This window comes from Trematomus bernacchii, unplaced genomic scaffold (genome assembly GCF_902827165.1).
Source record: "Trematomus bernacchii unplaced genomic scaffold, fTreBer1.1, whole genome shotgun sequence".
NCBI classification, from domain to species: domain Eukaryota; kingdom Metazoa; phylum Chordata; class Actinopteri; order Perciformes; family Nototheniidae; genus Trematomus; species Trematomus bernacchii.
The window spans coordinates 12409610-12433268 of record NW_022987547.1 but is presented as its reverse complement, the minus strand read 5'-3'; the positions used below and the strand labels follow the sequence as shown (position 1 = coordinate 12433268).

General features: G+C 39.2%; 4 protein-coding genes across 9 annotated transcripts in view; 2 read left to right on the top strand and 2 right to left on the bottom strand.

Annotated features, from left to right (window-relative positions):
- Positions 1 to 217: 217 nt before the first annotated feature.
- On the bottom strand, positions 218 to 1964 carry foxd1 (forkhead box D1). The gene has a single exon (XM_034123339.1). The coding sequence runs from the start codon at positions 1731 to 1733 to the stop codon at positions 735 to 737; it is 999 nt and encodes a 332-aa protein (XP_033979230.1). The 5' UTR covers positions 1734 to 1964; the 3' UTR covers positions 218 to 734.
- Positions 1965 to 6730: 4766 nt separating this feature from the next.
- btf3 (basic transcription factor 3) lies at positions 6731 to 10617 on the top strand. Of its 2 annotated transcripts, none has more exons than XM_034123441.1 (6): positions 6731 to 6827; positions 7839 to 7907; positions 8117 to 8230; positions 8325 to 8526; positions 9163 to 9225; positions 10117 to 10617. In XM_034123441.1, exons 2-6 carry the CDS (start codon positions 7839 to 7841, stop codon positions 10161 to 10163), a joined length of 495 nt encoding a protein of 164 aa, XP_033979332.1. In that variant the 5' UTR covers positions 6731 to 6827; the 3' UTR covers positions 10164 to 10617. The 2 variants fall into 2 exon arrangements, with proteins under 2 accessions (XP_033979332.1, XP_033979331.1); XM_034123440.1 differs by having other exon boundaries at positions 6811 to 6890.
- Positions 10618 to 12108: 1491 nt separating this feature from the next.
- ankra2 (ankyrin repeat, family A (RFXANK-like), 2) lies at positions 12109 to 15715 on the bottom strand. Of its 2 annotated transcripts, none has more exons than XM_034122680.1 (9): positions 15629 to 15715; positions 15051 to 15377; positions 14293 to 14451; positions 14147 to 14212; positions 13658 to 13755; positions 13429 to 13554; positions 13274 to 13340; positions 13038 to 13118; positions 12109 to 12889 (listed from the first exon to the last, which is right to left on the bottom strand). In XM_034122680.1, the coding sequence occupies exons 2-9, from the start codon at positions 15331 to 15333 to the stop codon at positions 12834 to 12836; spliced, it is 936 nt and encodes a 311-aa protein (XP_033978571.1). In that variant the 5' UTR covers positions 15334 to 15377; positions 15629 to 15715; the 3' UTR covers positions 12109 to 12833. The 2 variants fall into 2 exon arrangements, with proteins under 2 accessions (XP_033978571.1, XP_033978570.1); XM_034122679.1 differs by having other exon boundaries at positions 12109 to 12884.
- Positions 15716 to 18968: 3253 nt separating this feature from the next.
- The window catches only part of arhgef28a (Rho guanine nucleotide exchange factor (GEF) 28a), a 50017-nt gene continuing 45326 nt past the window's right edge, over positions 18969 to 23659 (top strand). For all 4 annotated transcript variants that reach the window (XM_034123290.1, XM_034123288.1, XM_034123289.1 and 1 more), the window contains exons 1-2: positions 18969 to 19179; positions 21648 to 21702. In XM_034123290.1, the coding sequence (XP_033979181.1) occupies positions 21670 to 21702 (33 nt within the window). In that variant the 5' untranslated portion in view covers positions 18969 to 19179; positions 21648 to 21669. The remainder of the gene's footprint in view (positions 19180 to 21647; positions 21703 to 23659) is intronic.

Sequence of the window (23659 nt, the reverse complement as noted above, 5' to 3'; positions counted from 1 at the left end):
AGTTCAAATAAAGTTTTCAAGGACAAATAACTTCCTATTTGAGATATTTTTGCAGTATTGTAGCCTCATTTCTTCCTAACTTTAAAACCCTGTGGTGGTAATAGGCCCAGCAGGCTCTATGTTAATTAATACATGTATTTCCAAACAAATTACCTTTTTTGCAAAACGAAATTTATTCTTGTTGAAAAACAAACTGTGTAAAAAGATCACACTTCAATTACACAAAACTTGCCAAAAAATGTACAATGTTTTATTACTGAAATAAACACACACTGCATATTATTATTATTATTATTATTATAAATGTATGACTTTGCTCTCTGTGTTTTTTTAATACAAAGTTCAAATCAAAACCTTAAAAAAAACGTTTTGATTTGCCAAACTAATACAAAAAAACATGGATGTGTTTGACACAAATACATTATCAGCCTATTCTCCAAACATGTGATCATTAATAACCCTTCCATTGAATCGTTATCCTGAGACGCCCTAAACAGTGACTGAAACGAATTACTCCATGGAAACACAAGTGGTAGTCTGATTCACACCGAAAAACATGAACATAAATATATATTTTTAAACAGCATGAATATAGGCACAAATAGTGATTTCTTTTTTATGTCCATCATTCAGCTGCGTGCTATCAAACAAACATACAAAAATAATCCTACCTTCGAAGAGGGGCGTTTTTTGTTATTGTTGCTGTTTAGTCTCTGGAAAAGTTTTTAAGACATTTAACAGTCGCTAGAGCCGCTCAACAGTCTGCTGGGGAAGATTTCTGCGGGGTGGCCGGCTGCTGAAGGCCCCAGAGAGGAGGGTAACACCGGGATAACGGCCGGGGAAGTCCTGGAGGGGCTCAGCGACCCCCCAATGATGCTCTCTATGGAGAAGGGGGACCTCTGCACCGGGGAGCTGGACTTCTGCACCGGGACTGCAGCCTGCACGCTGGCTGAGCCCAGGCTGGAGCTGAGCTGGGGATAAAACCTAGTCCTGGCTAAGTCCGTGGTCATCAAAGAGGGCGCGGGGATAATGGTCCCGGTGTGTGAGTGCCTGGAGTGCTGCTGCTGCTGCTGCTGCTGCTGAAACGCAAAAAGTGCAGAGTGTGTGTGGTAGGACTGGAGCTGGATGCCGTATCCTCCGCAGCCGTACGGTCCGTACCCGTACGCAGCAGCCGCGGGGATAAAGCTGTTGTGTTCCCGCAGCAAGTCCTGCGCCTGCTGCCGCTTGAAGCGCTTCCTGCGCCGCAGAAAGCTCCCGTTGTCAAACATATCAGCAGACTCCGGGTCCAGGGTCCAGTAGTTGCCCTTCCCAGGGTTCCCGGGCTCCCTCGGTATCTTCACGAAGCAGTCATTCAGGGACAAGTTGTGTCTGATGGAGTTCTGCCAAGCCGGGAACTTCTCCCTGTAGTACGGGAAGCGGTTGCTGATGAAGTCGCAGATCTCGCTGAGAGTGAGCCTCTTCTTGGGGCTCTGCAGGATGGCCATAGTGATTAAGGCGATGTAGGAGTAAGGGGGCTTCACCAGGGTGTTCTTGCCCGCCGGCTTGTAGGAGGAGGTGGAGCCGTCCAGGCACGGAGGATGAGAGCCGTCCAGGAGGATGCCGTCGTGCATCTGCGCCTCCTCGTCCACGTAGGAGCGCGTCTGGCTGTCTCCATCCTCCCCTTCGCCGACCACGTCTATGTCGGTCTCTTCCGAAAGGATGGAGGCATCCGACATCTCTGAGCTCAGAGTCATGGCTCACACACGGTTGTGCGCTCCGACGCCAGATGAGGAAGACGATGAGATGCCCTCCCTCTTCAAAAACTCATATGAGGAGGGGGAGAGGAGAGGACCACGTGTCGCCGTCGGTGAGAGCTGTCCCCCTGTTTTCTCGCTATTTCCATATGTTTTCAGGTTTTTTTTGTATCGCCCACTGTAACAAACGGTCCCGATATCAGGCAAGGGAAATGTGCCGGGAAAACCTGCAAACGGGGCCAAACCTGAATAACAGAGGGGGCGGATCTTCTCCCGATATTTATACCGCCGCCCTGGTCACATGGACAGGAAACGTCACCGAGGCAAATGAAAAGAGAGAGAAAAAATTAAATAACACAAAACAAAAGGTCTTTGAAAATTAACTGAGTGGTTTAAAAAAAAAGTTTGGTGTGGCCTCCATCCTTTTTAGTGGTCATTCACGGTGGCCTGTAGTCCGCATTAATCTGAAGCTTTTATTCTACCGCAGTCAGTGTTTTGCGCAAAAATAGATGTTGGAAGATATAACAGATTTTTCAGAAAGTGTAATTACTGGTTATTGCTAAAATCGAAGTGGATATCTTGACAACCGTTGTATTTATTTAAGCTTAGTTACTGGTGTGTTACATTAAGGAATCACATGCAATTTTGTTCTAATATGCAGAAATAATATATAAAAAAATACTTGGAATAAAAAAATGTGTCCGCTAAAATAAAATAGATTTATTTGGTGATTTTGTTTCTCTTTTTTTTTTTACCATGACTGCCTTGTGAAATAGTGCCGCAGACTGGTGCACCGTATCCAGGCAGCTCAGTTTGCGTGATCCGGTAGTTATCTAGATTATCCGCAAGCCATTTGTAATGGAAAAGAGTCAGCTGTTAACTCGCATCAGTCATGGGTCACGCAGAGCATGCACGCCCCAGATATAGAAGGCCTCTGCCGTGCGTCTGGAGCACAGTGTACATTTGTAATCATCTTTCTTTATTTCATGGAGTTAGGAAAATGAAACGAATATTTGAAATGAGTGTCTAAAAACATAAAATACATGTTATACAGGTTAATCACATAAAATAACAAAATGTGAACTATAAAAAAAATAAACAAAAGATGCCATTAAAAACATTGAAACACGTAATATATCTACCTAATTGACCTTTAATCAACCTAATGTAAAGTGATGTTTGTTGAATTAACATTATTATTCGGTTCATGGTTAATTTACAGAGATGAGTAAACTGAGTTTAGAAAGAAATAAAAGCGAGGTAAAAAAAAAAGTAAGATTATAGATTATGTTGTATATTGATATTATTTTTAACGCCATCTTGCTGCGTTCAGATCTGCCTTTAAAACTGTTATTAACTTAGTTGGCCGAAAATTATTTTAACGTAGTTTCCTTTTATTGTTAGGTGAAACATCAAGAGTTGCTTTAAATAGCGAAAACAATTCAAACAAAGCAAACGCATTTACTAAATGATTGCATTTTGCTGACTTAAATCAGATGATACATATATTTTAAACTTTACCAAACTTATGTAAAGTTTACTTTTTTGTATCTAAAAACATAAGCCCAGTTTTGTATAGATGCACTAGGCGTAAAAAATACTTTTATACTTCAAATAAAACATATTTACCTGAAGCTGCTTATGCTGACACAAGTTGTTCAGGTGTCAGTCACCTTCTGAGGTTCCCATTGGACCAACGCCATCTAGTGGTGAAAGAGTCTCACAATTAAAACACTTGACGGCCCATAAAAGTGAAAAACTGTTGCAGCTGTCACAACCATCAACTCACTAACCTCCCTATCCATTTTTAATAAAGAGTTTGATGTAAAGTGTAAGTGCTTTGTCATCAAGCTCTAATTCTTCTGGCCCCTATAAATGAGTATTTGTTTGTATGCAGGGTAATTGTTCTGTTGTAAAATTAATAAGTTCTTAGGGTGAAACCAATATTATCTAAATGTTTTGTGAACAGTAAGTGTTATTTTTCATTTAGATGATTGAAGGCTGTATTTTATTCATCGCTTCTGCATTTTCTTTTTTTTAGAAAGTATAAGTGCACTAAAATAAGTCAATAGCCTAACTCAGTATTGATTATTGTTTTTTCAATGGAAAAAAAATGATCTGATAGAAACTTTAAAAAAATTATTATTTTTAATTGAATTATTCAATTTAATGTTTCAAACATATATTTAAACATAGGTGAATAAATCAGTGTCGTTTCCAAATGTAGAGGAGTCATTGTTGGAACAAGTTTGTATCGTTTGCTATGATACATTTGAAGCCATTTATCAATAGGCCGTACGGTTTGTGCAATGATTTAAGAAGTGTTAACAAAAATCATGGATTCATCGAAAAAAATGGATGTGCCTCTTTAAAAAGAAACACCTTATGGACATTACACAAGTTATTACACGCCTCTACATTATCCTTTATTATTCAGACCTTATTTGAAAGCCCAGCGACGTCTTGAGTGGCTAACCTTTTTATTTGTATTTATTTTATCAAGTCAACATCAGACCTTCAGTTTGATTCCAAAGAATGGTTTCATTCTTGTTCGAGTTAAAAATGTATAGAAAACTGTTTAAAAAATTGAGCAAGTGCATTTCACTCTAATAAAAGTGAAGTTTCGGAGCCAAAACGGTTCAAATTAAGCGAAAGTGTCTGACACTATCAGAAAAAAAATCCACATAACTGAATAAAGACCAGGCGATTATATTTTCTCGTCTTGAGCCGACACTTGCAACACAGCTCTCGCATGTGTGGTAAACCACCTCTAAAGTGTTTAAGTTCCCCCTCTGAGATCCGAGGGTGTTTCCGTGCCACGGGGTACCAAGAAAGCACTTAGCTGGTTCAACGCAATCCCTGCCTGCTGCTGCTCCGACAAAACCCGAGTGTCACCGACCCGGTCCGTCTGAGGGTCTGCGGCATGCGATCCGTGTGTATCACATGAATCACATGCAGAGGCGAGACCAAGGGCCACACCAACAGAGACTGAGGTGGACTGCAGGAGGAACAGCAGGAAAAAGATACTAAATATTGTTTTTATTATATATTCTATTTATAAAGACATATTAGTTGATGGTGTCTGTATATTGTCTAACATCTGTTGGTTACATTTAAAAACATGACATATGTTTTATGTCTTCAAGGTTGTACGGAGTGATAGGTGCTTCTTATTCAAGTTTGTAAAAGACAAAACAATACACAAAGCAAACGTTTACTTATCACACCTCTATAATTATTATTATAAATATTAATATATAATGTTGGATATCAAGCCATACATTATTCGTTTTGTAGTGTGTGGTTTTTACATAATTGTATATACACACATATGCACCATGTGGTGCATATGTGTGTATATACAATTATTTTCATGCTGATGTTGTGACATCACTGTTAGGTTTAAATTCAGTCTATCAGAGGAAATGCTTCTATACATGTTTTAAGTTATAATGTTCAACATCACACAGACACACATCTTTACAGATACACTCAATAGACCAAATGCAATGCAGTCACAAGACACACACACACACACACACACACACACACACACACACACACACACACACACACACACACACACACACACACACACACACACACACACACACACACCACACACACACACACACACACACACACACACACACACACACACACCCGAGTACCCGATCTATTGGAGTAAAGCTGATCTGAGGTGAAATATCCTCTGAATTCAAAGAGAGGGCACACATCGATATCATATTCCCCTGTTTGATCCAACTGGCACAGCACACACTTACTTTTCCTACTTTTTCACCTAAACTGTATTACTTTGACCGCAGCAAACTGTACTTAGATCATTGAAGGTGAAAGGGTCATACAGTGAAGGTTTTCTGATTGGACAAGTGTATCTGCACATTTAGATGGACATTTGACTTATTTGTTATAATGAAACATTTATAAAATAATGAAATTGTCTAATTAACACATTTAAAAACTATTTGGGTGCATATGGTGTTTTTGCATATACAAAAACATTATTTTGATGAAGATGCAATTAATGTCAAATTACAACATTTGCATAACCATATCAAATACATAGTCTTCCCTCTAATGTACCTGTTCATCTTAAAATAAGTTTATCTGGTAAATGGGCTCTGGCATTATCATGCATATGCATAGAGTAAACTGCAAATATATCATCATCAGTATACACTTAGTAAGGTTTATAATCAAAAATATTTTTGCTCTTCCTCCACAGGTGCCTGGGTGACTATATTTCCACAACCCATTACATCCATCTAAAGGAATTATCAGCTGCAGCCTCAGCCTCTGTGTTTTATTCTATCCGCAGTGTTACCAGACAACACAAACTAACAAGGTATTATAAATACTTGTGTCATACCTATCTTATATAGAGAGTTCAATTAAATATTGGCCTGAAAATGTTACAAAGGCTGGTGTTTATTACAGTGCCTATTAGGGCGACTCCTGTGCTAGATTGCACGTTTTATGTCGCATCTTCCTCAGAGTTAAAAGATTGTAGCACTGAAAATACACAAATACAAGATGAACACTTCAAAGCAGTTCACTTAGCTCTATCTCAAAAATGTCTGCATTGTGCACCTGCATGTGCTTTAAAGTAAAAAATGCTTTCAGTCATGGAGATGTAGAACGAAGAAAGCCTCGGATTTACAGTGAAGCAGACGCATGAAGATGACATTAACAGCAACTGTTTTGCCAGGATGAATAATGGATATGTATGGTACATTCATTGAATAATGTAAAGTGCTTGCAAACACTTTGTTTAAATTGTAGCCTTTAACAATGTTGTTGTTGTTTTTTTAGAACATAAATATAATAACATACGTGTATAAACATTTAAATATCTAAAATGTGTTAAATCTGGGGCAGCCCAAACCCCAAATATGCGCTCAGCTTTCCACATAGTTTGACATTTCATTGATAAAGTGGAAGTGTTGCCTGCAAAGCTAAACTCAGGGAATGGAAACCCCCCCACCAGTTAGCGCTTTTTGCCCTACGTCACTTCCTCCCTCCTCTCTCTCGCTTCCATCTTGCTCCCCGCATGTGTCTGCTGTTAGTTTACAGGTTAGTGAGGAGCTTTAAATACCTTCTTCCCCGCACTGTTTCCCCCCGTTCCGACGGCAAGAGGTAAACGAAAGCCTTTTCTGACTAGATGGCTGAAATCCTCCGGGCTAACGTTACTGACGCAGTTTGTGTGACAGGCCGTCCACTCAACAGGCTCACAGCTAGCTCAGAAGCTAGCTACAGTTAGCCTACAAGTTCTCGCATTAAAGCTAAACCACACCTTGTTTCGGGGCAGTATTTGCTGAATTAGTCATCTAGTGTTAGCTTAAACGTAATTGTCTTTACCTGTGGTGTTTTTGGCTTATTTCTTAGCCTAACGCAGTGTTTTGTTATGGGGCTGTCTTAGCTTGTTGTCCATAATACAGACAACATGGAAGGGGAAGCATTAGCTTTCGTGAGAGCTCATAACGTTTTTTCATTTGTAGTATTTATGTTTTAAATACATGTGATTTACTCTTTTCATGTTTAGCATGACTGTTTTGCACGGGTGTTATGAACACGATACAGTAATATTATAATTTAGTAGGCCGACATTCGCTGTAGCAATATGATCATGACGGTGAGACCTAAATACATGGTTATATGTACATGCTCTTCTTTGTTAATGTGCATGAGTGTTTGTCAAAAACGTCCAATAGGAAAGTCACATTTCTTTGTAATGTTGTGCAATCTCCCTTTGGCAATTATTTATTGCAACACCAGTCAAAGTGTCATTGTGGTAGAGAAGTCTCATTTCCATTGCTTTGCTGTCTGACATTGTTACAGCCTGTACTTGTATGGTTTGCGTTGTGTCTTGATGGCTGCTTTTTTGACATATTTTCATCTTTTACCCCTTACACGGTTATCTTTCTTGACCATGATGTAATATTTACAAAATATTAAATGTGTCGGTAATACTTATGTGAATCATCAAACATCCAAAGTGCGTTTTAAAAGTGTGTTAAACATAGAGGCTGTGAGTATACAGATACACCTAAATAAACTAATGTTATTTATTTTCTTCTTTTTCAGATGAAAGAATCAATTATGAATCAAGAAAAACTAGCTAAACTACAGGCACAAGTCCGCATCGGCGGCAAGGTAAGTGAAACTCAAATATCATAGGTTCCATGAAGTAATACATTTTGTGCAAAGCACTGTCTGCTGTTTCCTAATGTGTTCAGTCATGCTTACTTTAAGCTTGGTGCCAAAACTATTACAAATGCAGCCTAAAACCTATTGAAACATAAATGATGCTTGGAGGTTTACTTATACATATTCATAATATGTTTGTATGAATGTCCCCACAGGGCAGTGCTCGCAGAAAGAAGAAGGTTGTACACAGAACGGCCACCGCAGATGACAAGAAGCTTCAGTTCTCCTTGAAGAAACTTGGTGTCAACAACATTTCTGGGATTGAGGAGGTAAGCATGACTTTTCGTCCCACTGTGATTTAAGATGACTGTTTCAGGGCTGCCTGTTTTGTTTTTAACAGTGTAACTCTTTGGTCCATTACAGGTTAACATGTTTACAAATCAAGGAACAGTCATCCACTTCAACAATCCCAAAGTGCAGGCCTCCCTGGCAGCCAACACCTTCACCATCACGGGCCACGCTGAGACCAAGCAGCTGACGGAGATGCTGCCGGGCATCCTGAACCAGCTGGGAGCCGACAGCCTGACGAGCCTCCGGAGACTCGCCGAGGCTCTGCCCAAACAGGGTCAGTAACCTACTATACTAAAACCTGTACAGGTGATGCAAGATTAGGAACTGTGGTGTAATTTCATTCAAACTCGTTTAACCATCTGGGACTCACTGGGCCATATACAAGTCCAAAAACCATGCCCTCTTTAAACTGTCATAACTTTGCAATGGTTTAAGCTAGTGGCATGCCTTTTTTCCCTCTTAAACTAGTGAACACTGCTAAACGACCCTTTTTTCAAACCCCCTTTGTTCCATAAAAGCCATTTAGTTATGTGTATAAAACAATTGAGTTGTAAAAGATGTGAAGACTCACCCTATTTGCATGTTGGATTTGCTTAGTCTATCTGTATGTAAAACATACATTTTTGTTAGCGACCTTTTCTGAATCGAACACTCCTATTTGCTCCATTGGATGTCACACACGGATCCAAACTGTTTATACACACTTTCAGAGGAGTGTTGATGATTCTGGGAATGTACTGCTAAAATGACCATTTCTACGGAGAAACATAAAGGTATACAAATAAAGAAAGGTCTTAACGCGGGTCTCGCAGGGTTAAAGAGATTCTTTCCTTTTGGATTCAGTCATGATTGTTTTGTGGCCGTTTAAACTGCTCTTCAAGCTTCTAACAGGTATTTTCTGTTCTTGCAGCTTCAGATGGAAGAGCGCCAATTGCAACAGTAGAAGAAGAGGATGAAGATGATGATGTTCCAGGTGAGTGCTTCAATGTCTCATTACACTCATCTGTCTATGTACCGTAGTCAGTTCCACCATGCAACGTTAAAGATGTCTTCAACACGTCTCAAGTCAAATGTGGTCCTCTTACATCAAACTCCTTTGCAGTCTTTTTATGGAGATACTCCTTCCCACTTGTCCATAATGGGGAAACACTGTTTTCCTTTCTCTCGGTTAAATAACCATGGTCCGTTTGTTTTCATTTGGCTTGTGAAGGGGGTCAAATGAAGGGAATTCATCAATGACTTCAGATTAATGGTGCAATGTTTGAATCTCATGTTCATTGTTTATAAGATCTCAAGATCCAGTTTGCTTTTCTTTGTGAGGACAATAGGCCAAACACATGAGGTTGCCATTACTAAAATCTCAGCTTTTCCCAGGACTCCTCTCCCTGTAGCCTGGGCTCTCACTAATGTAACAAACGATTACACATGTATTCAGCAATAGGAGCCGTCGGGGCCTGATGGCACAGGGTTAACAGCCATCACCATCATGTTGTTATTGGAGTTACGTTTCCTCTTTGTTCTCCCACTGAAGGAACATGTTTACTCAGACCTTTTGAATTGTTTCCATTTGAACCCTCGACCCTTTGAGCCAAAACGTTGAAAAGGCAGATTTCTCACTTCTCGTGGAGTAATTGAAGCCAACCTTTTGATGATTTACGCCATCATTTTTACAGCTGCTTTCAGAAGTTGTAAGGGCCTCATCTGTGCAGCACATTGCGGTCGATTTAAGAGAGGGGAAAGATCAGGCAAAAGAAAATTGGATTTCATTGCACCTAGTATCACATTTCAGATAAACACCTGAACTGTGCTCTGGTACCTTTGAGTCTTTGTGAATCTATTTACCTCTGAATTTGTGTCTTTTCAGACCTGGTGGAGAATTTTGATGAAGCATCCAAGGATGAAGCTAACTAGAGGAAACGGGACTCTGAAGTGTCAGAACTTGACAGGACCATGTGAGGCTCAAGGTGTTTTTTTTGTTGTCTCTATTAAAGTGGAAGGCTAACAGTTACAGTTCTGTCAACTTTTAGCATTCTCTAAAATGTAACACCTGAACAAAGTACTTGCCTACTCTGAAGTGCAATATTTTTGAGTCATTTTTCTAAATAGTACTCTTAAGTATTAAAACCGGGGTGGGTAGCAGTATTAAAGCGTTAAGGCATTTTAGTCCTCATTCCACTTCTTCTTTTCCATCAGACTCTCCAGATGCTTGTTGTGCTCTGTGGTCTAGTTAGTGAGAGATTGTGTGTAAAATGTTGTGTTTAAGGCTCCTGCTGTACATCTTTTTCCTCTCTTAATGAACCTTGATCTTTGTGGCCTCGCTGAAACCAACATATCTGGAATAAACATGTGCTACTGTCAAAAGAAACGTCTGCATTTTCTCTCACATTAAGTAACACTTAAACAGTTGAAAAACTAAAGTTGCCCTCTTGTAAATTGTTCAGCCATTATTATATAACTCTATTTTAAATGAGTACATTAGCCGCGTTCACACCGGAGTACTTTTCGCGTTTAGTTCCGTTAGTACCCCTTATGTCACGTTCACACCAAAAAGAGTACTTCAAGCCGGGATCTTTTACCCCCATTTTTAGTGCCTGCTGAGAGATGGTACTTTCCTGGGGGAAAAAAGTGCCCCAGTTCTGATTGGCTGGGCGAATTGCAAACCACGCCCCGTACAACTCTGAAATGTTTTGTAGAGCCGCCATTTTATTATCCTTGCATTAGCATTATTAGCATTCGCCCAGTGCACAAATGCAGAGAGACTAACTTATGGCAACACAAAATAAAACATGGGAGCGGTGGAGATGAGGTGTCGGCGTTCTGGCGATTTACTCGGAAGAGAAGCCAGTCCCCAACTCCGGGGACTTCCGGCCGGGGACTCCGGGTGGCAGTATACGCCGTGAAGTGGTTTGCGGCCTGCCAGTAAACCCAAAGCAGAAGAAGGCGAAGTGACGTCAGTGGCTCATTTGCGTAATCTTCCCTCAGGGAACTTATTCCGGTGTGAACGCGTTCTGTACTAAGTGCCCTGGGGTAATAAGTGCCGGCACTAAGTACGGCAAAGTACTTGGTGTGAACGCGGCTAATGAGAAACTTACTGAGGTACTTTTGAAATAAGATTTAAAAATATTTCTGTGTATAGATCTTACCTATATGATAACATTTCTTTCTCACACTATAATTCTTTGTATATAAAAAATTGTTTTGGCACGTACATATTAAGATAATTTTTTTTTCCTTTACATGTTATAAGGCACTTTTAACTGTATTATCAAAGTGTTGAAATCAGTGTATATACCTTGCTCCTAGATACAGAACTCAACTACTAAATAAGTGTTTTTGACTAATGACTGGACCCTACACTCTTCCATAAGTGGGTCAAAAAGGACCCGCATTAGAATAATGTGTTTTTATGCCATTTGTCATTTTGGTTAAGAAAAATCACTTGTATAATATTTAGTATTATATTTTGGTTCACACTAGAAATATTTTATATTTAAGTTTTCACTATTTAGAATTTTAGAATTTTTTTTTACATTTTGAAAATGTAAGGAAGCTTGGGGTAGTAATACAAAAACTACAATTTCTTAAAATGTATCCAAAACATGTTTTTTGAAGAATAGCTGGAATATCAAATGATACAAAAATGTAATTACTAAGAAAACCTCACCGGGTCAAAAAAGACCCACTTATGCATCTAAGGGTTAAAACATATTTGGATTAAATAACAGCTTCATTTCAGTGACTAAACAGTGGTTTGAGCCTTTAGACTCTAAAGGCTCAAACCACTGTTTAGACTCTAAATCCGATTTGATATCAGTACAGAATGATGGAGGACACTGAGGGCAGTACAACTTGTTTCTTTTTAAACCATTTATGTCTGGTATAAAACTGAAGCAGCAACACAATAACATTATTGTGGGACGTTTTACCAAGGTGAGTTTTTTTTTTAAAATCACAACACAGCAGACATTAGAATCACATTATACAAAAACAAGAGACTTACAGCAATACGATGACGTTTTCACATCAAAACACGTCTAAATTATTAAATAAATAAACTCAGGGCAACCAACTCAAATATCTTTAGGATCAACGAACAGCTTGGCTGCATCATAAACGTACAACTAGTATGTTATAATGTATTTTTGATACACCCACTGTAGTCCTTAGAGGAGCAAAATGAACCTTTAGAAATGTGCTCACAATGAAGACGGTATGAACATGAGGCAATTCAACATGTAACATTAATTTCTTTTCAAAACTGTTCCTTATTACGGTTAATAAGTTAGTTTAAAAAAACACTTCTTGGATGATAATGTCATATCTGATATTAAAAGACTCAAAACAAAACAATCATGCTTACTTAAAGCAAAATCAAACCTACACTGCACATTTGGCAGGGTAAAGGATACTAAAAATGGAGTGTAGTGCATGCTGGGTTGATGTGAATAACTCCACACAGCACAGACTTTCATGTCCACTGAATGCACAAAACATTCCTGTTAACGGACAGCCGGGCGTGCTCCATGATTGTCCAGAGCCCAGCGTCCTCCCTTCAGCATTTGTTTTCCTTACTGTCACATTTCATTCTCTGATTCCCATCAGTAACTTCAGTAAGTGGGCCTCCATCACCTGCTGAACTAAACAGAGAAACATAACATTTTTTTATCGACGGAGCCGAGTGTCATTTCAAGTGTATACTAAAAGGTGACTTTATGAAGAAGCAGCAGAGAAAAACCAATTTGACTTAGTGTTAAATCAGTGTGTCACGCTTCGGGGTTAACATACCATTCCGGTGGCCCATAGCAACAGCCATGTCCATTGCATTGAATCCAGAGTCCGACTCAATGGTAGGATCAGCACCGCTCTCTGTAAGATATAAAACATTCCAAAACGTTATTATCGGACAAGTGAGGCATAAAAACAGGATATGTTTGTCACGTATAGTCTATTAATGGAGCTGGATAAGTTACATCTATGATATTGATCATAGGTGTAACTTTCAGTAAACAGTGCATACTCACCTAACAAGATTTCAACACAGCGCACATGGTTCCCGTGAACAGCGTACAGCAGAGGGGCTCCTCCATTCTGAAAGCCACAGAGAGAACATCACAACAAGCCACAGGTAACAGCAACCCCCAGCGTTCATTTTCATAGTATAGCTTAGTATTCTTACCCAGTCATATTCATTGACATCAACCCCACAGTCAATGAGCATCTTCACAATATCAGTGTACCCCTTACTGCAGGCCAGGGACAGGGCACTCTCCCTGCCTTTGGCCAGGAGGTTGGGATCAGCAGCCTACAGCGTAGACGGATACAGGCCAGTGAGTCAATAACATAGGAACAATAAAGCAAGCTGTATATATCTGATATAATTCAATCATGCGAGTAGGTTTCCGTACATTTTGGAGCAGAAACTCAACAACAGCGATCTGTCCATGTGCAGCGGCCCACATCAGGGGGGTAAAGCCTTCTTCATCTTGGTGATTGATCACAGTCTCTATTCAAATGAAACATAAAAAGAAAAGTGATTACATGAATATTTTCATAATCTAACCCACTATACCTTGGCAGCAGTGACTTAGAACAAAAAAATGTAAGATGAAGGGAATGCCAATTATGTTCTGGTTCCTGCATCGTAAATATTAAAATGACCTACACTGTTTTTCTTAATATTTGATTATTAAATGTATATCTTTTGTTTTGGGATTGTTCGTCTGACACAAGATGTTTGTCTGACACAAGATGTTCAAAGATATTGCTCTGGGAGATTATAGTGACATTTTTTCCACTATGTTCTTAATCACTTAAAAAGCCCTAAAGAAGATAAAAAATGATGAGTATAGTTTAAGATCATTTCACCAGCATGACAACCCATATTGGCTGCTTACCTTGTTCAATCCTGCTGGCCAGAAACACCATCTCACCCTGGGCTGCAAGCTGATGAATGGACAAAGCTGGGAGGATTTGTTTTAAATGTATTAACATGTTTGACTTAATTCATGTTAAATGTAGTTAACACAACTGTACTACTTACAATGCACCAAAAGAGGTGTGGAAGAAACCTCATTGCCTCTGTGTTTGTTGGTGAGTGTGGTGGACTGTTTGATGGGGGAGAAATGCTTGGTGGTGGAGGGGGTGTACACATGGCGCACTTGTATACCCGGGGAAGGTGAGGTCTGGATGTTGCACTCAGCTGAAAGAGGAGAAACATTCTTTGGTTAGTTAAAGCCTCGTACACAGTGGTGTAAAGTAACTAAGTACAATTGTACAATTGTAAGATACTTGTACTTTACTTGAGTATTTCATTTTTTTGCTACTTTGTACTTCTGCTCCACTACAATTCAGAGGTAGATCGTGTACTTTAACTCCATTACATTTATTTAATACCTTTAGTTACTTTACAGATGAATGATGTGAAATACAACCAACTCTTAAATCAGACTTTAGTTCCACCTGGAGTAAATTCACAAGCTACCCTGCAGTATACAAAGTCATTCAAACTAGCTGCACCTTTACCAGCTTTGAGAACACTTTCATGATCAATCATTATAAAACATATCATATTATTCTGAAATGGACCAATCTGCAGAATGATAACTTTTTCTTTTGTTACTTTAAGTAGATACAATACTTGTGTACTTTTACTTGAGAAACATTAGGATTGCAGGACTTTTACTTGTAAGAGAGTATGCTAACACTGGTGCTTCTACTTTTACTACAAGATCTGAGTACTTCTCCCACCTCTGCTCATACATTAGGCATTATCACAAGATTCATAAAATTGAGTCTTACCTTTGAATAAAACAGAAGCCACCTCCAGATCAGAGTTGACCTGGTCCTGGATGTTCTTGCTGTCCTCCTCGTTGAGCGACTTCACAAATCTTGAGCAGACATTCATGTCAAAGCGGTTGGGCAGGATGAACTTGATGCCCATGGCCACATTTTGGGGGCCTGTGTTAACTGGGCTTGGACCCACCGACTGCTCCGTCTTGATGTTGCTCAAATCCGGCATGACACAGATCCCCTCCATGTCCTCCGCTGTCCCCCCAGAGGCTGACATGTTAACGTTGTCCATTCAGCGAGCTGTCACACTGAGATTATACTGTAGACACTGCAGGCCTGAAACCAGAACATAATATATATTAGAAGACACAATTAGTCACATTACATTAAAACATATCCTTTTTTACCTGAAATTGCATGTGAAAAACCTAATAACTGACTGTTAGCTATCAGTTAGCATACTAGCTGTTGTTATCGTTGCTTTCAGTTAATAACTTTTAACGAGCTATGGCAAACAAATATGAACATGAACACACATTAAACGAAATTAAATAACGTTATTATTTTGTAATTCATAAATGTCTTACTCCACCAGGCATTGTTTTTATTGAAATATCCTCATGCAGCATCCCTCTTTATTCGGTGTTTTGATATTATCACGCATGCGCAATTGGTCGTCCACTACCGTGTGCATCCACTATTGGCCTCCCTGTCTTTAGTTCCGTTGAGCTGTGTAGCCCTCAGATAGAAAGTAGGCTTTTGCTGAGAAAGAAGACACTTTTTTTCAGATTCACCAAGGCCGCTTGTTTATCGTATCATGTGCTTTAACATTGGGAGCAAACTTTAAATAATGGTAGGGATTAGATAGACAAATAATCTCAAAATTGTCAAAACACTACACTAGGTTTAGTGTCTGATATTACACGAACGAAGGTAGAGTACACAAAACGACTTCTCTTTCTTGTATATTCTTGTGTGTCACTTTCTGAGTGAGAAGCTTTTTCTTCATTCACAGTGATCAGGAGCAGCCTATGCGGTGGATTAGATAAGAATATAAGGTGTAAAAAGTAGGTAGGTGGTGGACAAACATTTTTATCAAGACAAATAGTCTTTGAATAGTATGTGTATTATTTAGTTACTTTACCTTTTTGGCCATATAACTGCATTTTAACCTATGGAGGAAGATGATCAGGATGATAAACATTTTAACAAAAATAAAGTTTAAATTACTTATGATTTGGAAATGTCGACAAATATTGTGGGACCTGAACTTATTTAAATAGCTTGATTTAATTATTGAATTTGATCGTGTATTTATGAGTCTTATCTAGCAGACCAACTATGTAAAAAGTCCCATTTATCTTGTTAAAATAAACTAGTGGCCTGAGATCCCTCATGGTCACCTTATTCTGGAGAAAGGGCTTATATAATACATTTTCAACAAAGCAGAACAATTTGGAGCTTGTTCAATATTATTTTAGAACAGTTTACCAAATGAATGATGGAGAATTACAAGTTCCTTCCAGCAGAGGTTCTTTACCCAAAGCCCTGAAATGTTAATCTGATTAAGAGGTTACAGCAAACATTTCCACATAATCTGTCAAATCCCCCCATTGAAAGGCATAAACACAGGATTAGCCTTTTGTTGTTATTGTTGTGCAGTCAGAAGTGAGGAGATCAGGGGGTTGCCATGCTTCAGTCACTCTGTGTAAACTATATCCATCCACCTATCCATCCATTCAAATATAACTTTCTTTCTTTTTCATTTGTATGTGATTGTCTTGGGCCTACAAAACGGTATATTGGTGATGAGGATTGCAGTCTAAACAAGTTCAAGCCCCTGGAGTATTTATCCCATTCATTGGTTCTAAATATAAAGTTTAATTATTGCTTGGTATGTATAGCTTTCCTGTGTGATGCTTTATATCAGCAATTTTCCCAAGTGAGGTTAATGTTGTAAATGTTGTTAAACTCAAGTGATCTTGGACTTACTATGTGAGGTTCACATTAGCAAGTCACTTCTCTGTTTTCCCTACTTTTAAATAAAAACACAGAAATTGGGCAATTCTGTAAGAAGGAAATCTTCCTTCAGTAAAGAACAGAGACAAATTCAGAAACACATGCTTTGCATGCTAGGTATGTGTTGCAAAATTAAAATCATTCACTCTCTAATTAGGGTCTGAATTGTTATGATTAGTGTGTTTGAGAGGTCAAACAGAGCTTTGGAGGCTCAGTTTGTGTGTTTGTTCAAGTAAAATTACCAAACAGCAATCCCTAAGATGTTATTATTGGACTGTGTGTGGAATGTCTTTTTAGGGGGCTGATTGAAACAGTCTAATTGCAGTTTTCTTGGGATTACAGCACCAGGCACTGGGAAAAATAGATACATATGGTTGCCCTGCTGCCTCTTGTTATTACTGTTTACTTGATTGTCCTTTGAGTCTCCTAATGATGAGGGTCCATGCATACTGCTGTGATGACACCAAGGGCAATACAAAGCTGCAGTTGCAATGAGGACGTTGGTTTCAAGACCAAGATCACATGCAACTCTGATCTCAGCTGCTTTCTTATGACATCATGAGATTAATTTCAATGTGTTCTGCTCCTGCCATCTACAGGACACCTGGATCACATGCACTGCAAACCAGATGAGCAGAACATACACCAGATCATGTTTCACATCTCTGAACATCAATTTGTGGTGCATATTGTATTTTATTTAAAGACATAAATGTCACATTAGTGACATTTAAGATTATGTATGTTATCAGGAAGACCTCCACATGATGGCAGTATTGTTACTTAATTCACATTTTATTTGCTGATCTATTTTTGCCAACAGATGGCAGCCCAGTCACTTGCTGTGCTACAAGTATGAAGAGATGTGATCCAGTCCCAAATGGCCTATAATCCTCTCATCTCCCAATTAAACAAGACAACACTGTGCGGGGGGAACAGTCAAATTATCTCACACTGCTGACTGTGCTTAAAGTAAGGCAGCACTGTTGTCAGCTGTGACCTCATTTTACACATTTAATCTGTTGCTCATTATAAATCAGTGGGATAAATCTGAGAGCAGGAAGGGTGGGAAAGTCTTCCCCTCTCTTCCTGTTGCTGTCATATATCTGTTTGTGATTACAATCCAAAAGAGACCTGCTCTGAGATTTCCATCCAACATAAGAGCACAAGGAGTAACTGTCATGCAAAGTGAGCAGATATGAAACAGGGTATTCTTCTACTCTACTCTTTAAACTTTACTCAATTAAGCACTTTCAGTTATGATGACACATATCTATAGTCTCAGATCTATTGTATATTTTATAGGTTACAATAATCCCAGAATAATTGGTGATGAATGTGATTAATGCTTCTCAATTTCCCTGCTTAGTACCACAGTGACATTTACATTTAAGTGATTCAATCAGTAAAAAGGTAGCCTATATGTAAATGCTAATGCTAACCACCACAAACACAAACTACTGGTCAAATCAGTCCTAGTAAGAAAGTATGTACTGTAGGCTTTACCTTGTATGAAATATAAATATACGAAATAAGAACCTATTTTTAATTTTTCAATGCTTGAGTAAATGTAGTTCACCTAGTACATTTCCACAACTGCAAAAAAAGTGACAGTATTTGTGTAGGATCCGATCCAGTACAGAGGGCGAACAAATGAACATAGGTGAAAGTGACGTCACTCAAACTCATCTCTGATTGGAGGAAATTGAAATTACAACTGACCCGTGCACAGCATGATAAACATATCATAATAAAGTATGAAATGTCGCTTTAAACTCAGTCTATATAGTAGACATAGCATGTAAGGGGACACAAATAAACACATATAACGCTTATAGGAACGTTTGTGCCCCCTGACAGACTTCAGTCCTGCAGCCCGGTGTGTGTGGGGGGGGCGGGACCACAGGACAGCCTCACACAACTCTGCGACACCTGCAAACAAACTGCCAACAGACTGAAGAGAAGGGACGGAGAAAGCTGGAGCAAACCGTAATGCGGAATAAGGGTGCGAAAGGTGCTTATTAAGCAAATAACCAAACAGAAAAACAACTTATATAGAAAGTTGCGCGATTTGAGTTCTCTACGGATCGCACCGAGGGCTGAGAAGAGACGACAGCAGGTAATGATTCATCTTCAGCTGACAAAATCTGCGTAAAATAGTTTTACATCAACAACTGCGCTTTGATATTATGATGGTTTTTCAATTTTGCACAAGTTGACTTCGACTATAAACTATCAAATGTTAGTGCGTTCATAGGTAAACCGTAAAAACAACGTGGTGAGTTCAATGCCTCACTGTTCCTGACTCTTTGTCCATGTTGTGGTCTTGCAGTCTGTTTTATTATTGCTTTGATGCATTTACTGGCTGTATTTGACTGTGTGCTGGAGTTTCACTCCCCGGTGAAAGCAGTAGAGTCATTGTTCCTGAAGGATATGTTAGAGTGCTGATAATGTGTGGGCTATTTATCTAAATCCTGTTTTCACTTCTTTCTGGGATAGTCGACCTGTCCATGCAGTGGCTTAGCATTTAGGTTATTTACAAAAAAAGTTTCTGTTTTTCATTGTTTACCTTATATCCATTTGTTTTAATATATGCCAAAATATGGTCTGAAAAAAAGTTTCAACATCTTTTTTTTAATCACAAAAAGCTACTGTGACATTACTCAGTGAGTCCATATACCAAATGATAACATGTACCACATTAAAGTGTAGTAGCCTACCTAAAGGCTGAAAGCAGAAAAGTGCACCTATTCATACAGCCTATAACAGATTGCAGCTTGTCATGTGAGAGGAATTGAATTATTCAATCATGCATCCCCTGAATTCTTTTTACGGGACAACAGGATCAGCTTGCTCACGTCTGAAAATATTTGCATCACATATAAAGATGTCTAAATGAGTTTCCCAAATGCGTTGTGACAGTGTTCGTTCTCTTGTTATGTGTAATCTCTTTTCTCACGCTCTGTCCTGGAGTGTGTGGCCACCAGCCAGGTCAGGTTTCTTATTCAGCACATTGAACATGTCAGAGGCTGAAGACGGCCTCAGGACAATGACTGACACAAATTCTGCGCAGACGAGAAAAACTGGACATCAGGATTGGAGATTCTTTATCTCTGTGTGTTCCTCCTGTTCTTTGGCTACCTGATCACATGGTTATTTTGACTAATAGATGATTCAGAGTGTGTTATTGAGCTCAAGAAGGTTAAATCAAGATGGATCTTGATCCTTTTTTTATGTGTTGAATCAGCTTATGTCTTTAAACCTTGCATAAACACTAGCATACCAGAATATTGTTGATGGTATAGGGCGCAACCTGCCAACCGACAATGTGTATTCTATAATATGAAACGTAAACCCTATCTAGTTCCGAATTACAATCATTTAGCCCCATTGATATGAGCAGGATTAAAAGCAGGAGATAGACGCCCAGGCCTGTGGCATTCACTTCTATTGATAAGATACAATATCAGAGGGATAGTGATATTATTGTTAGGTACACCCTAAGGACACCAGTTAGTTTAAAGTGACTTTACTTACCATGGATACTGTGTCTTCTGTGTCACTATAGTTTTTTTAATGAAGTAACCTTCAGTTCAACCGAGGTTCAGAGGATTTTAGGTTATTGTACTTTAGACACATTTAAAGTGTATACACCAAGTGTCAAAATGAAAAATCGTGGGATATTTTATTGTATTTCATAATATGTTGAATAAGGGGTTGTATTGATAATATTGGGAAAAGTCTTGAAATAGGTACTTGATTGTTTTCAATGTTTTGACATTATCTCTGCCTATCTCTGAACAAGGTAACACCATGGTGGAACATCGTTTTCATCTAGCATTGCTCGCATAACAGTTGCTTTGGCCGAAAAATTTGAAAAAGTGATGACTACAGATTCTGATGACTACTGAGCTGCAGAATTAAAACAGTTTTGGCTTGTCTGAGCGGCACCAGCTCATGCTAATGAGTGTCTAGACACAGTGCAGCCTGCAGAGCTGACACCACTGTGCAGCTTTGAAGTCATGCACTATTCAAGCTGAGAGTGAAGTCACAGCGGGTCTGGTGTGTGCTGACCATACACTTACTTTTTTTTCCTCCACTGCTGCATCCTGCATGAGTGTGACACTGTTGTTATTGTAGCTTCTCCCGTACAGGTTAAACCAATCACCTAAAGGCTTTAAAGGGGCCCTATTTTGTCCTAGTTTAGTGATTGTCTGGCTAAATCACAAAGTTCACGACACTCCGCCCCTTTCTGAAACGCCTATATTGTAAAAAAATTCTGTAACATCAAAATATGAACCTGAAAATGAGCATAATATGTCCTCTTTAAGAAGAGGATCATATATAATATATATAGTACATATATAGTACACATTGTTCACCAGAAAATGCCCTCAGATTAATTTACTGTTTTATAAACATGATAAGTGCTCACTTGGTTTTACTTACTTTCTGCAGCACACATTTTTCCTTTCCTTGAATGAATAACAAACAATTTCAATAAAATAAATGTCATGATTTATTAACTTTGAATGGTTCGTTTTTTCTTATCCTGACGTTGCAGTAACATGACTATTTCCTCCCTAGGCATCTGGCGGATGGAGTTAAAATGGACGTGAACAGAAGAGAGGTGCCTCTATATGTAAGTGCTCATATATTTTTGCTCCATTCTGTAAGTGTCTGATGTGTTGGTGGTCAATTTGGATATTTTTAGGGTGTGGTTGAGTGAGTACATGAACTCTGAATAGCAGTCTGCCATATTTAGACCCCACTCTGTGTTTTCCCACCAGAATTAGAGCACTCTAGTTTTTTCCTCCTGCCTCTCTCTCAGTCCTGACTCCCCCTCTGTGCTGGGGTTGACTAGCAAGCCTTGTGTCGCAGATGAAACTTAAGCCAGGAGGGTTTCAGTCCCCGGGGAAGCCAGGCCTTACACAGCCTGCTCACCGAATGACAAGGCCCTCTACGCTTCGTAGTGAACAAGGGAAAGAATATCCCCTATTTTTAGTGGGTTTTCCTGGAAGGAGTGCACCGACCAGTGTGTTAATTGAATAAATACACATTTTCCATTTGAAAACACTGGTCAGGGTGCACAGTATGCAGGTGTGTTTGGATTATTGTTTGACATAATATAACTCTGTTTCTTTGTGGTACTTTCATTTCTTCCATCTGTCTTTCTATTACTCGTCAAACCTCCATTTCTCTCACTCTCTTGCCCTTATTCTCCTGTGTGTGTGTGTGGAAGTCTGGGTGGGCCATTCACTGAAGCGTTGCCAGATTTTTGGTAAGCAGAGTGTCTGCTTGTTTTGCTGTGTCACCAGTTTCAGAGGATTAAGTGGTTGGGGGGGGGGGGGGCTCGCTCCAAAACCTTTGCCTTCCCTCGCTCATAGAGGCTGATTAAGGTCCAGTCTAAAAACCTAGGCATGTGAATCATTATGGGCTCTACCACTCTCGCATACACCTCTCCATTAGGAGGAAGTGGCGTCTCCACCCTCTAAGGTCACAGCTCAACAGCACAAACTCTCACTGCTGAATGAGATCCAGATTTCAATGCCAGGCTTTGTGCAGGCGAGCCAATCCACACTGCTGTTCTATAAAAGCTGTTATTGTAACACCCTTAGTGAAGTGTTATAGTGCACCATACATACAACATAGTGTCAGGCCCATAGCAGGTACTGTTCCCCCAGATCAATGGATAAATGGCTGCATTGAGTTGCAGGCAGGAAGTGGGAGTTCCTGTCTTGGACGAAGTTTTATTGAGCTCCAGTGCAGTGATTTTGTCCGTCCATGTGCTTATGTGTGAGTAAAATGAATCCCCCTGCAAGAAGACTCATGTCACTGAAATGTGAGAAGTTCACATCAGATTTAAGAGAGAAATATCCCAAAAAACAAATTCATCTAGCCAACAGCTCTATTACATTGTCAGACTGTTAGTGGGTCCACCATTTTGCTTCAGACTGAAATACTTCAATAACTATCTAAGGGATTACATTGGAATTTTGTACAGGCAATTATGGTCCCCAGAGGATGTTTCCTACTGATTTTAGTAATAGCCTGACTTTTCCTTCAGTGCCACCACAAGGTATAGGCTACATTTCCTGAACAACTATTGGATGGATTTACATTTTTTTCAAACCTTCATGGTCTCTCAACTTAGTTTTTTTGGCAGGTAAATTGTTTTGCAGAGAAGTTTATTAGAAAAAATCTTTAATTTATCTGTCGATTAGCTGACTTTGCACTGCCAAATAAATGACATTCCCTAAGCTGTATTGTTAAGTGCTAATTAGTGAATTTTAGCATGCTAACACAATAAACATAGATTATTACCATAAGACATTGCACCTGTTAAACATAAACACCTTGGCACTGTTAACAGCAGCATGCTAGCATGTAGACGTTAGCATTTTTCTCAAATTACTTCTATTTCCAATACAGTCTTTTAAATCTTGCTTCTTTTACAGCAGCTGTTATCTCAACACAGCACAACTGCATATTCACAAAATGGAGACAGATTAGCCCTATCCTTCTTGTGCCATATTTATTCAATTGCCCGTAACTATGATCCGATAGTGACAGTAATCTCACAGTGCTCTTTGAACGAG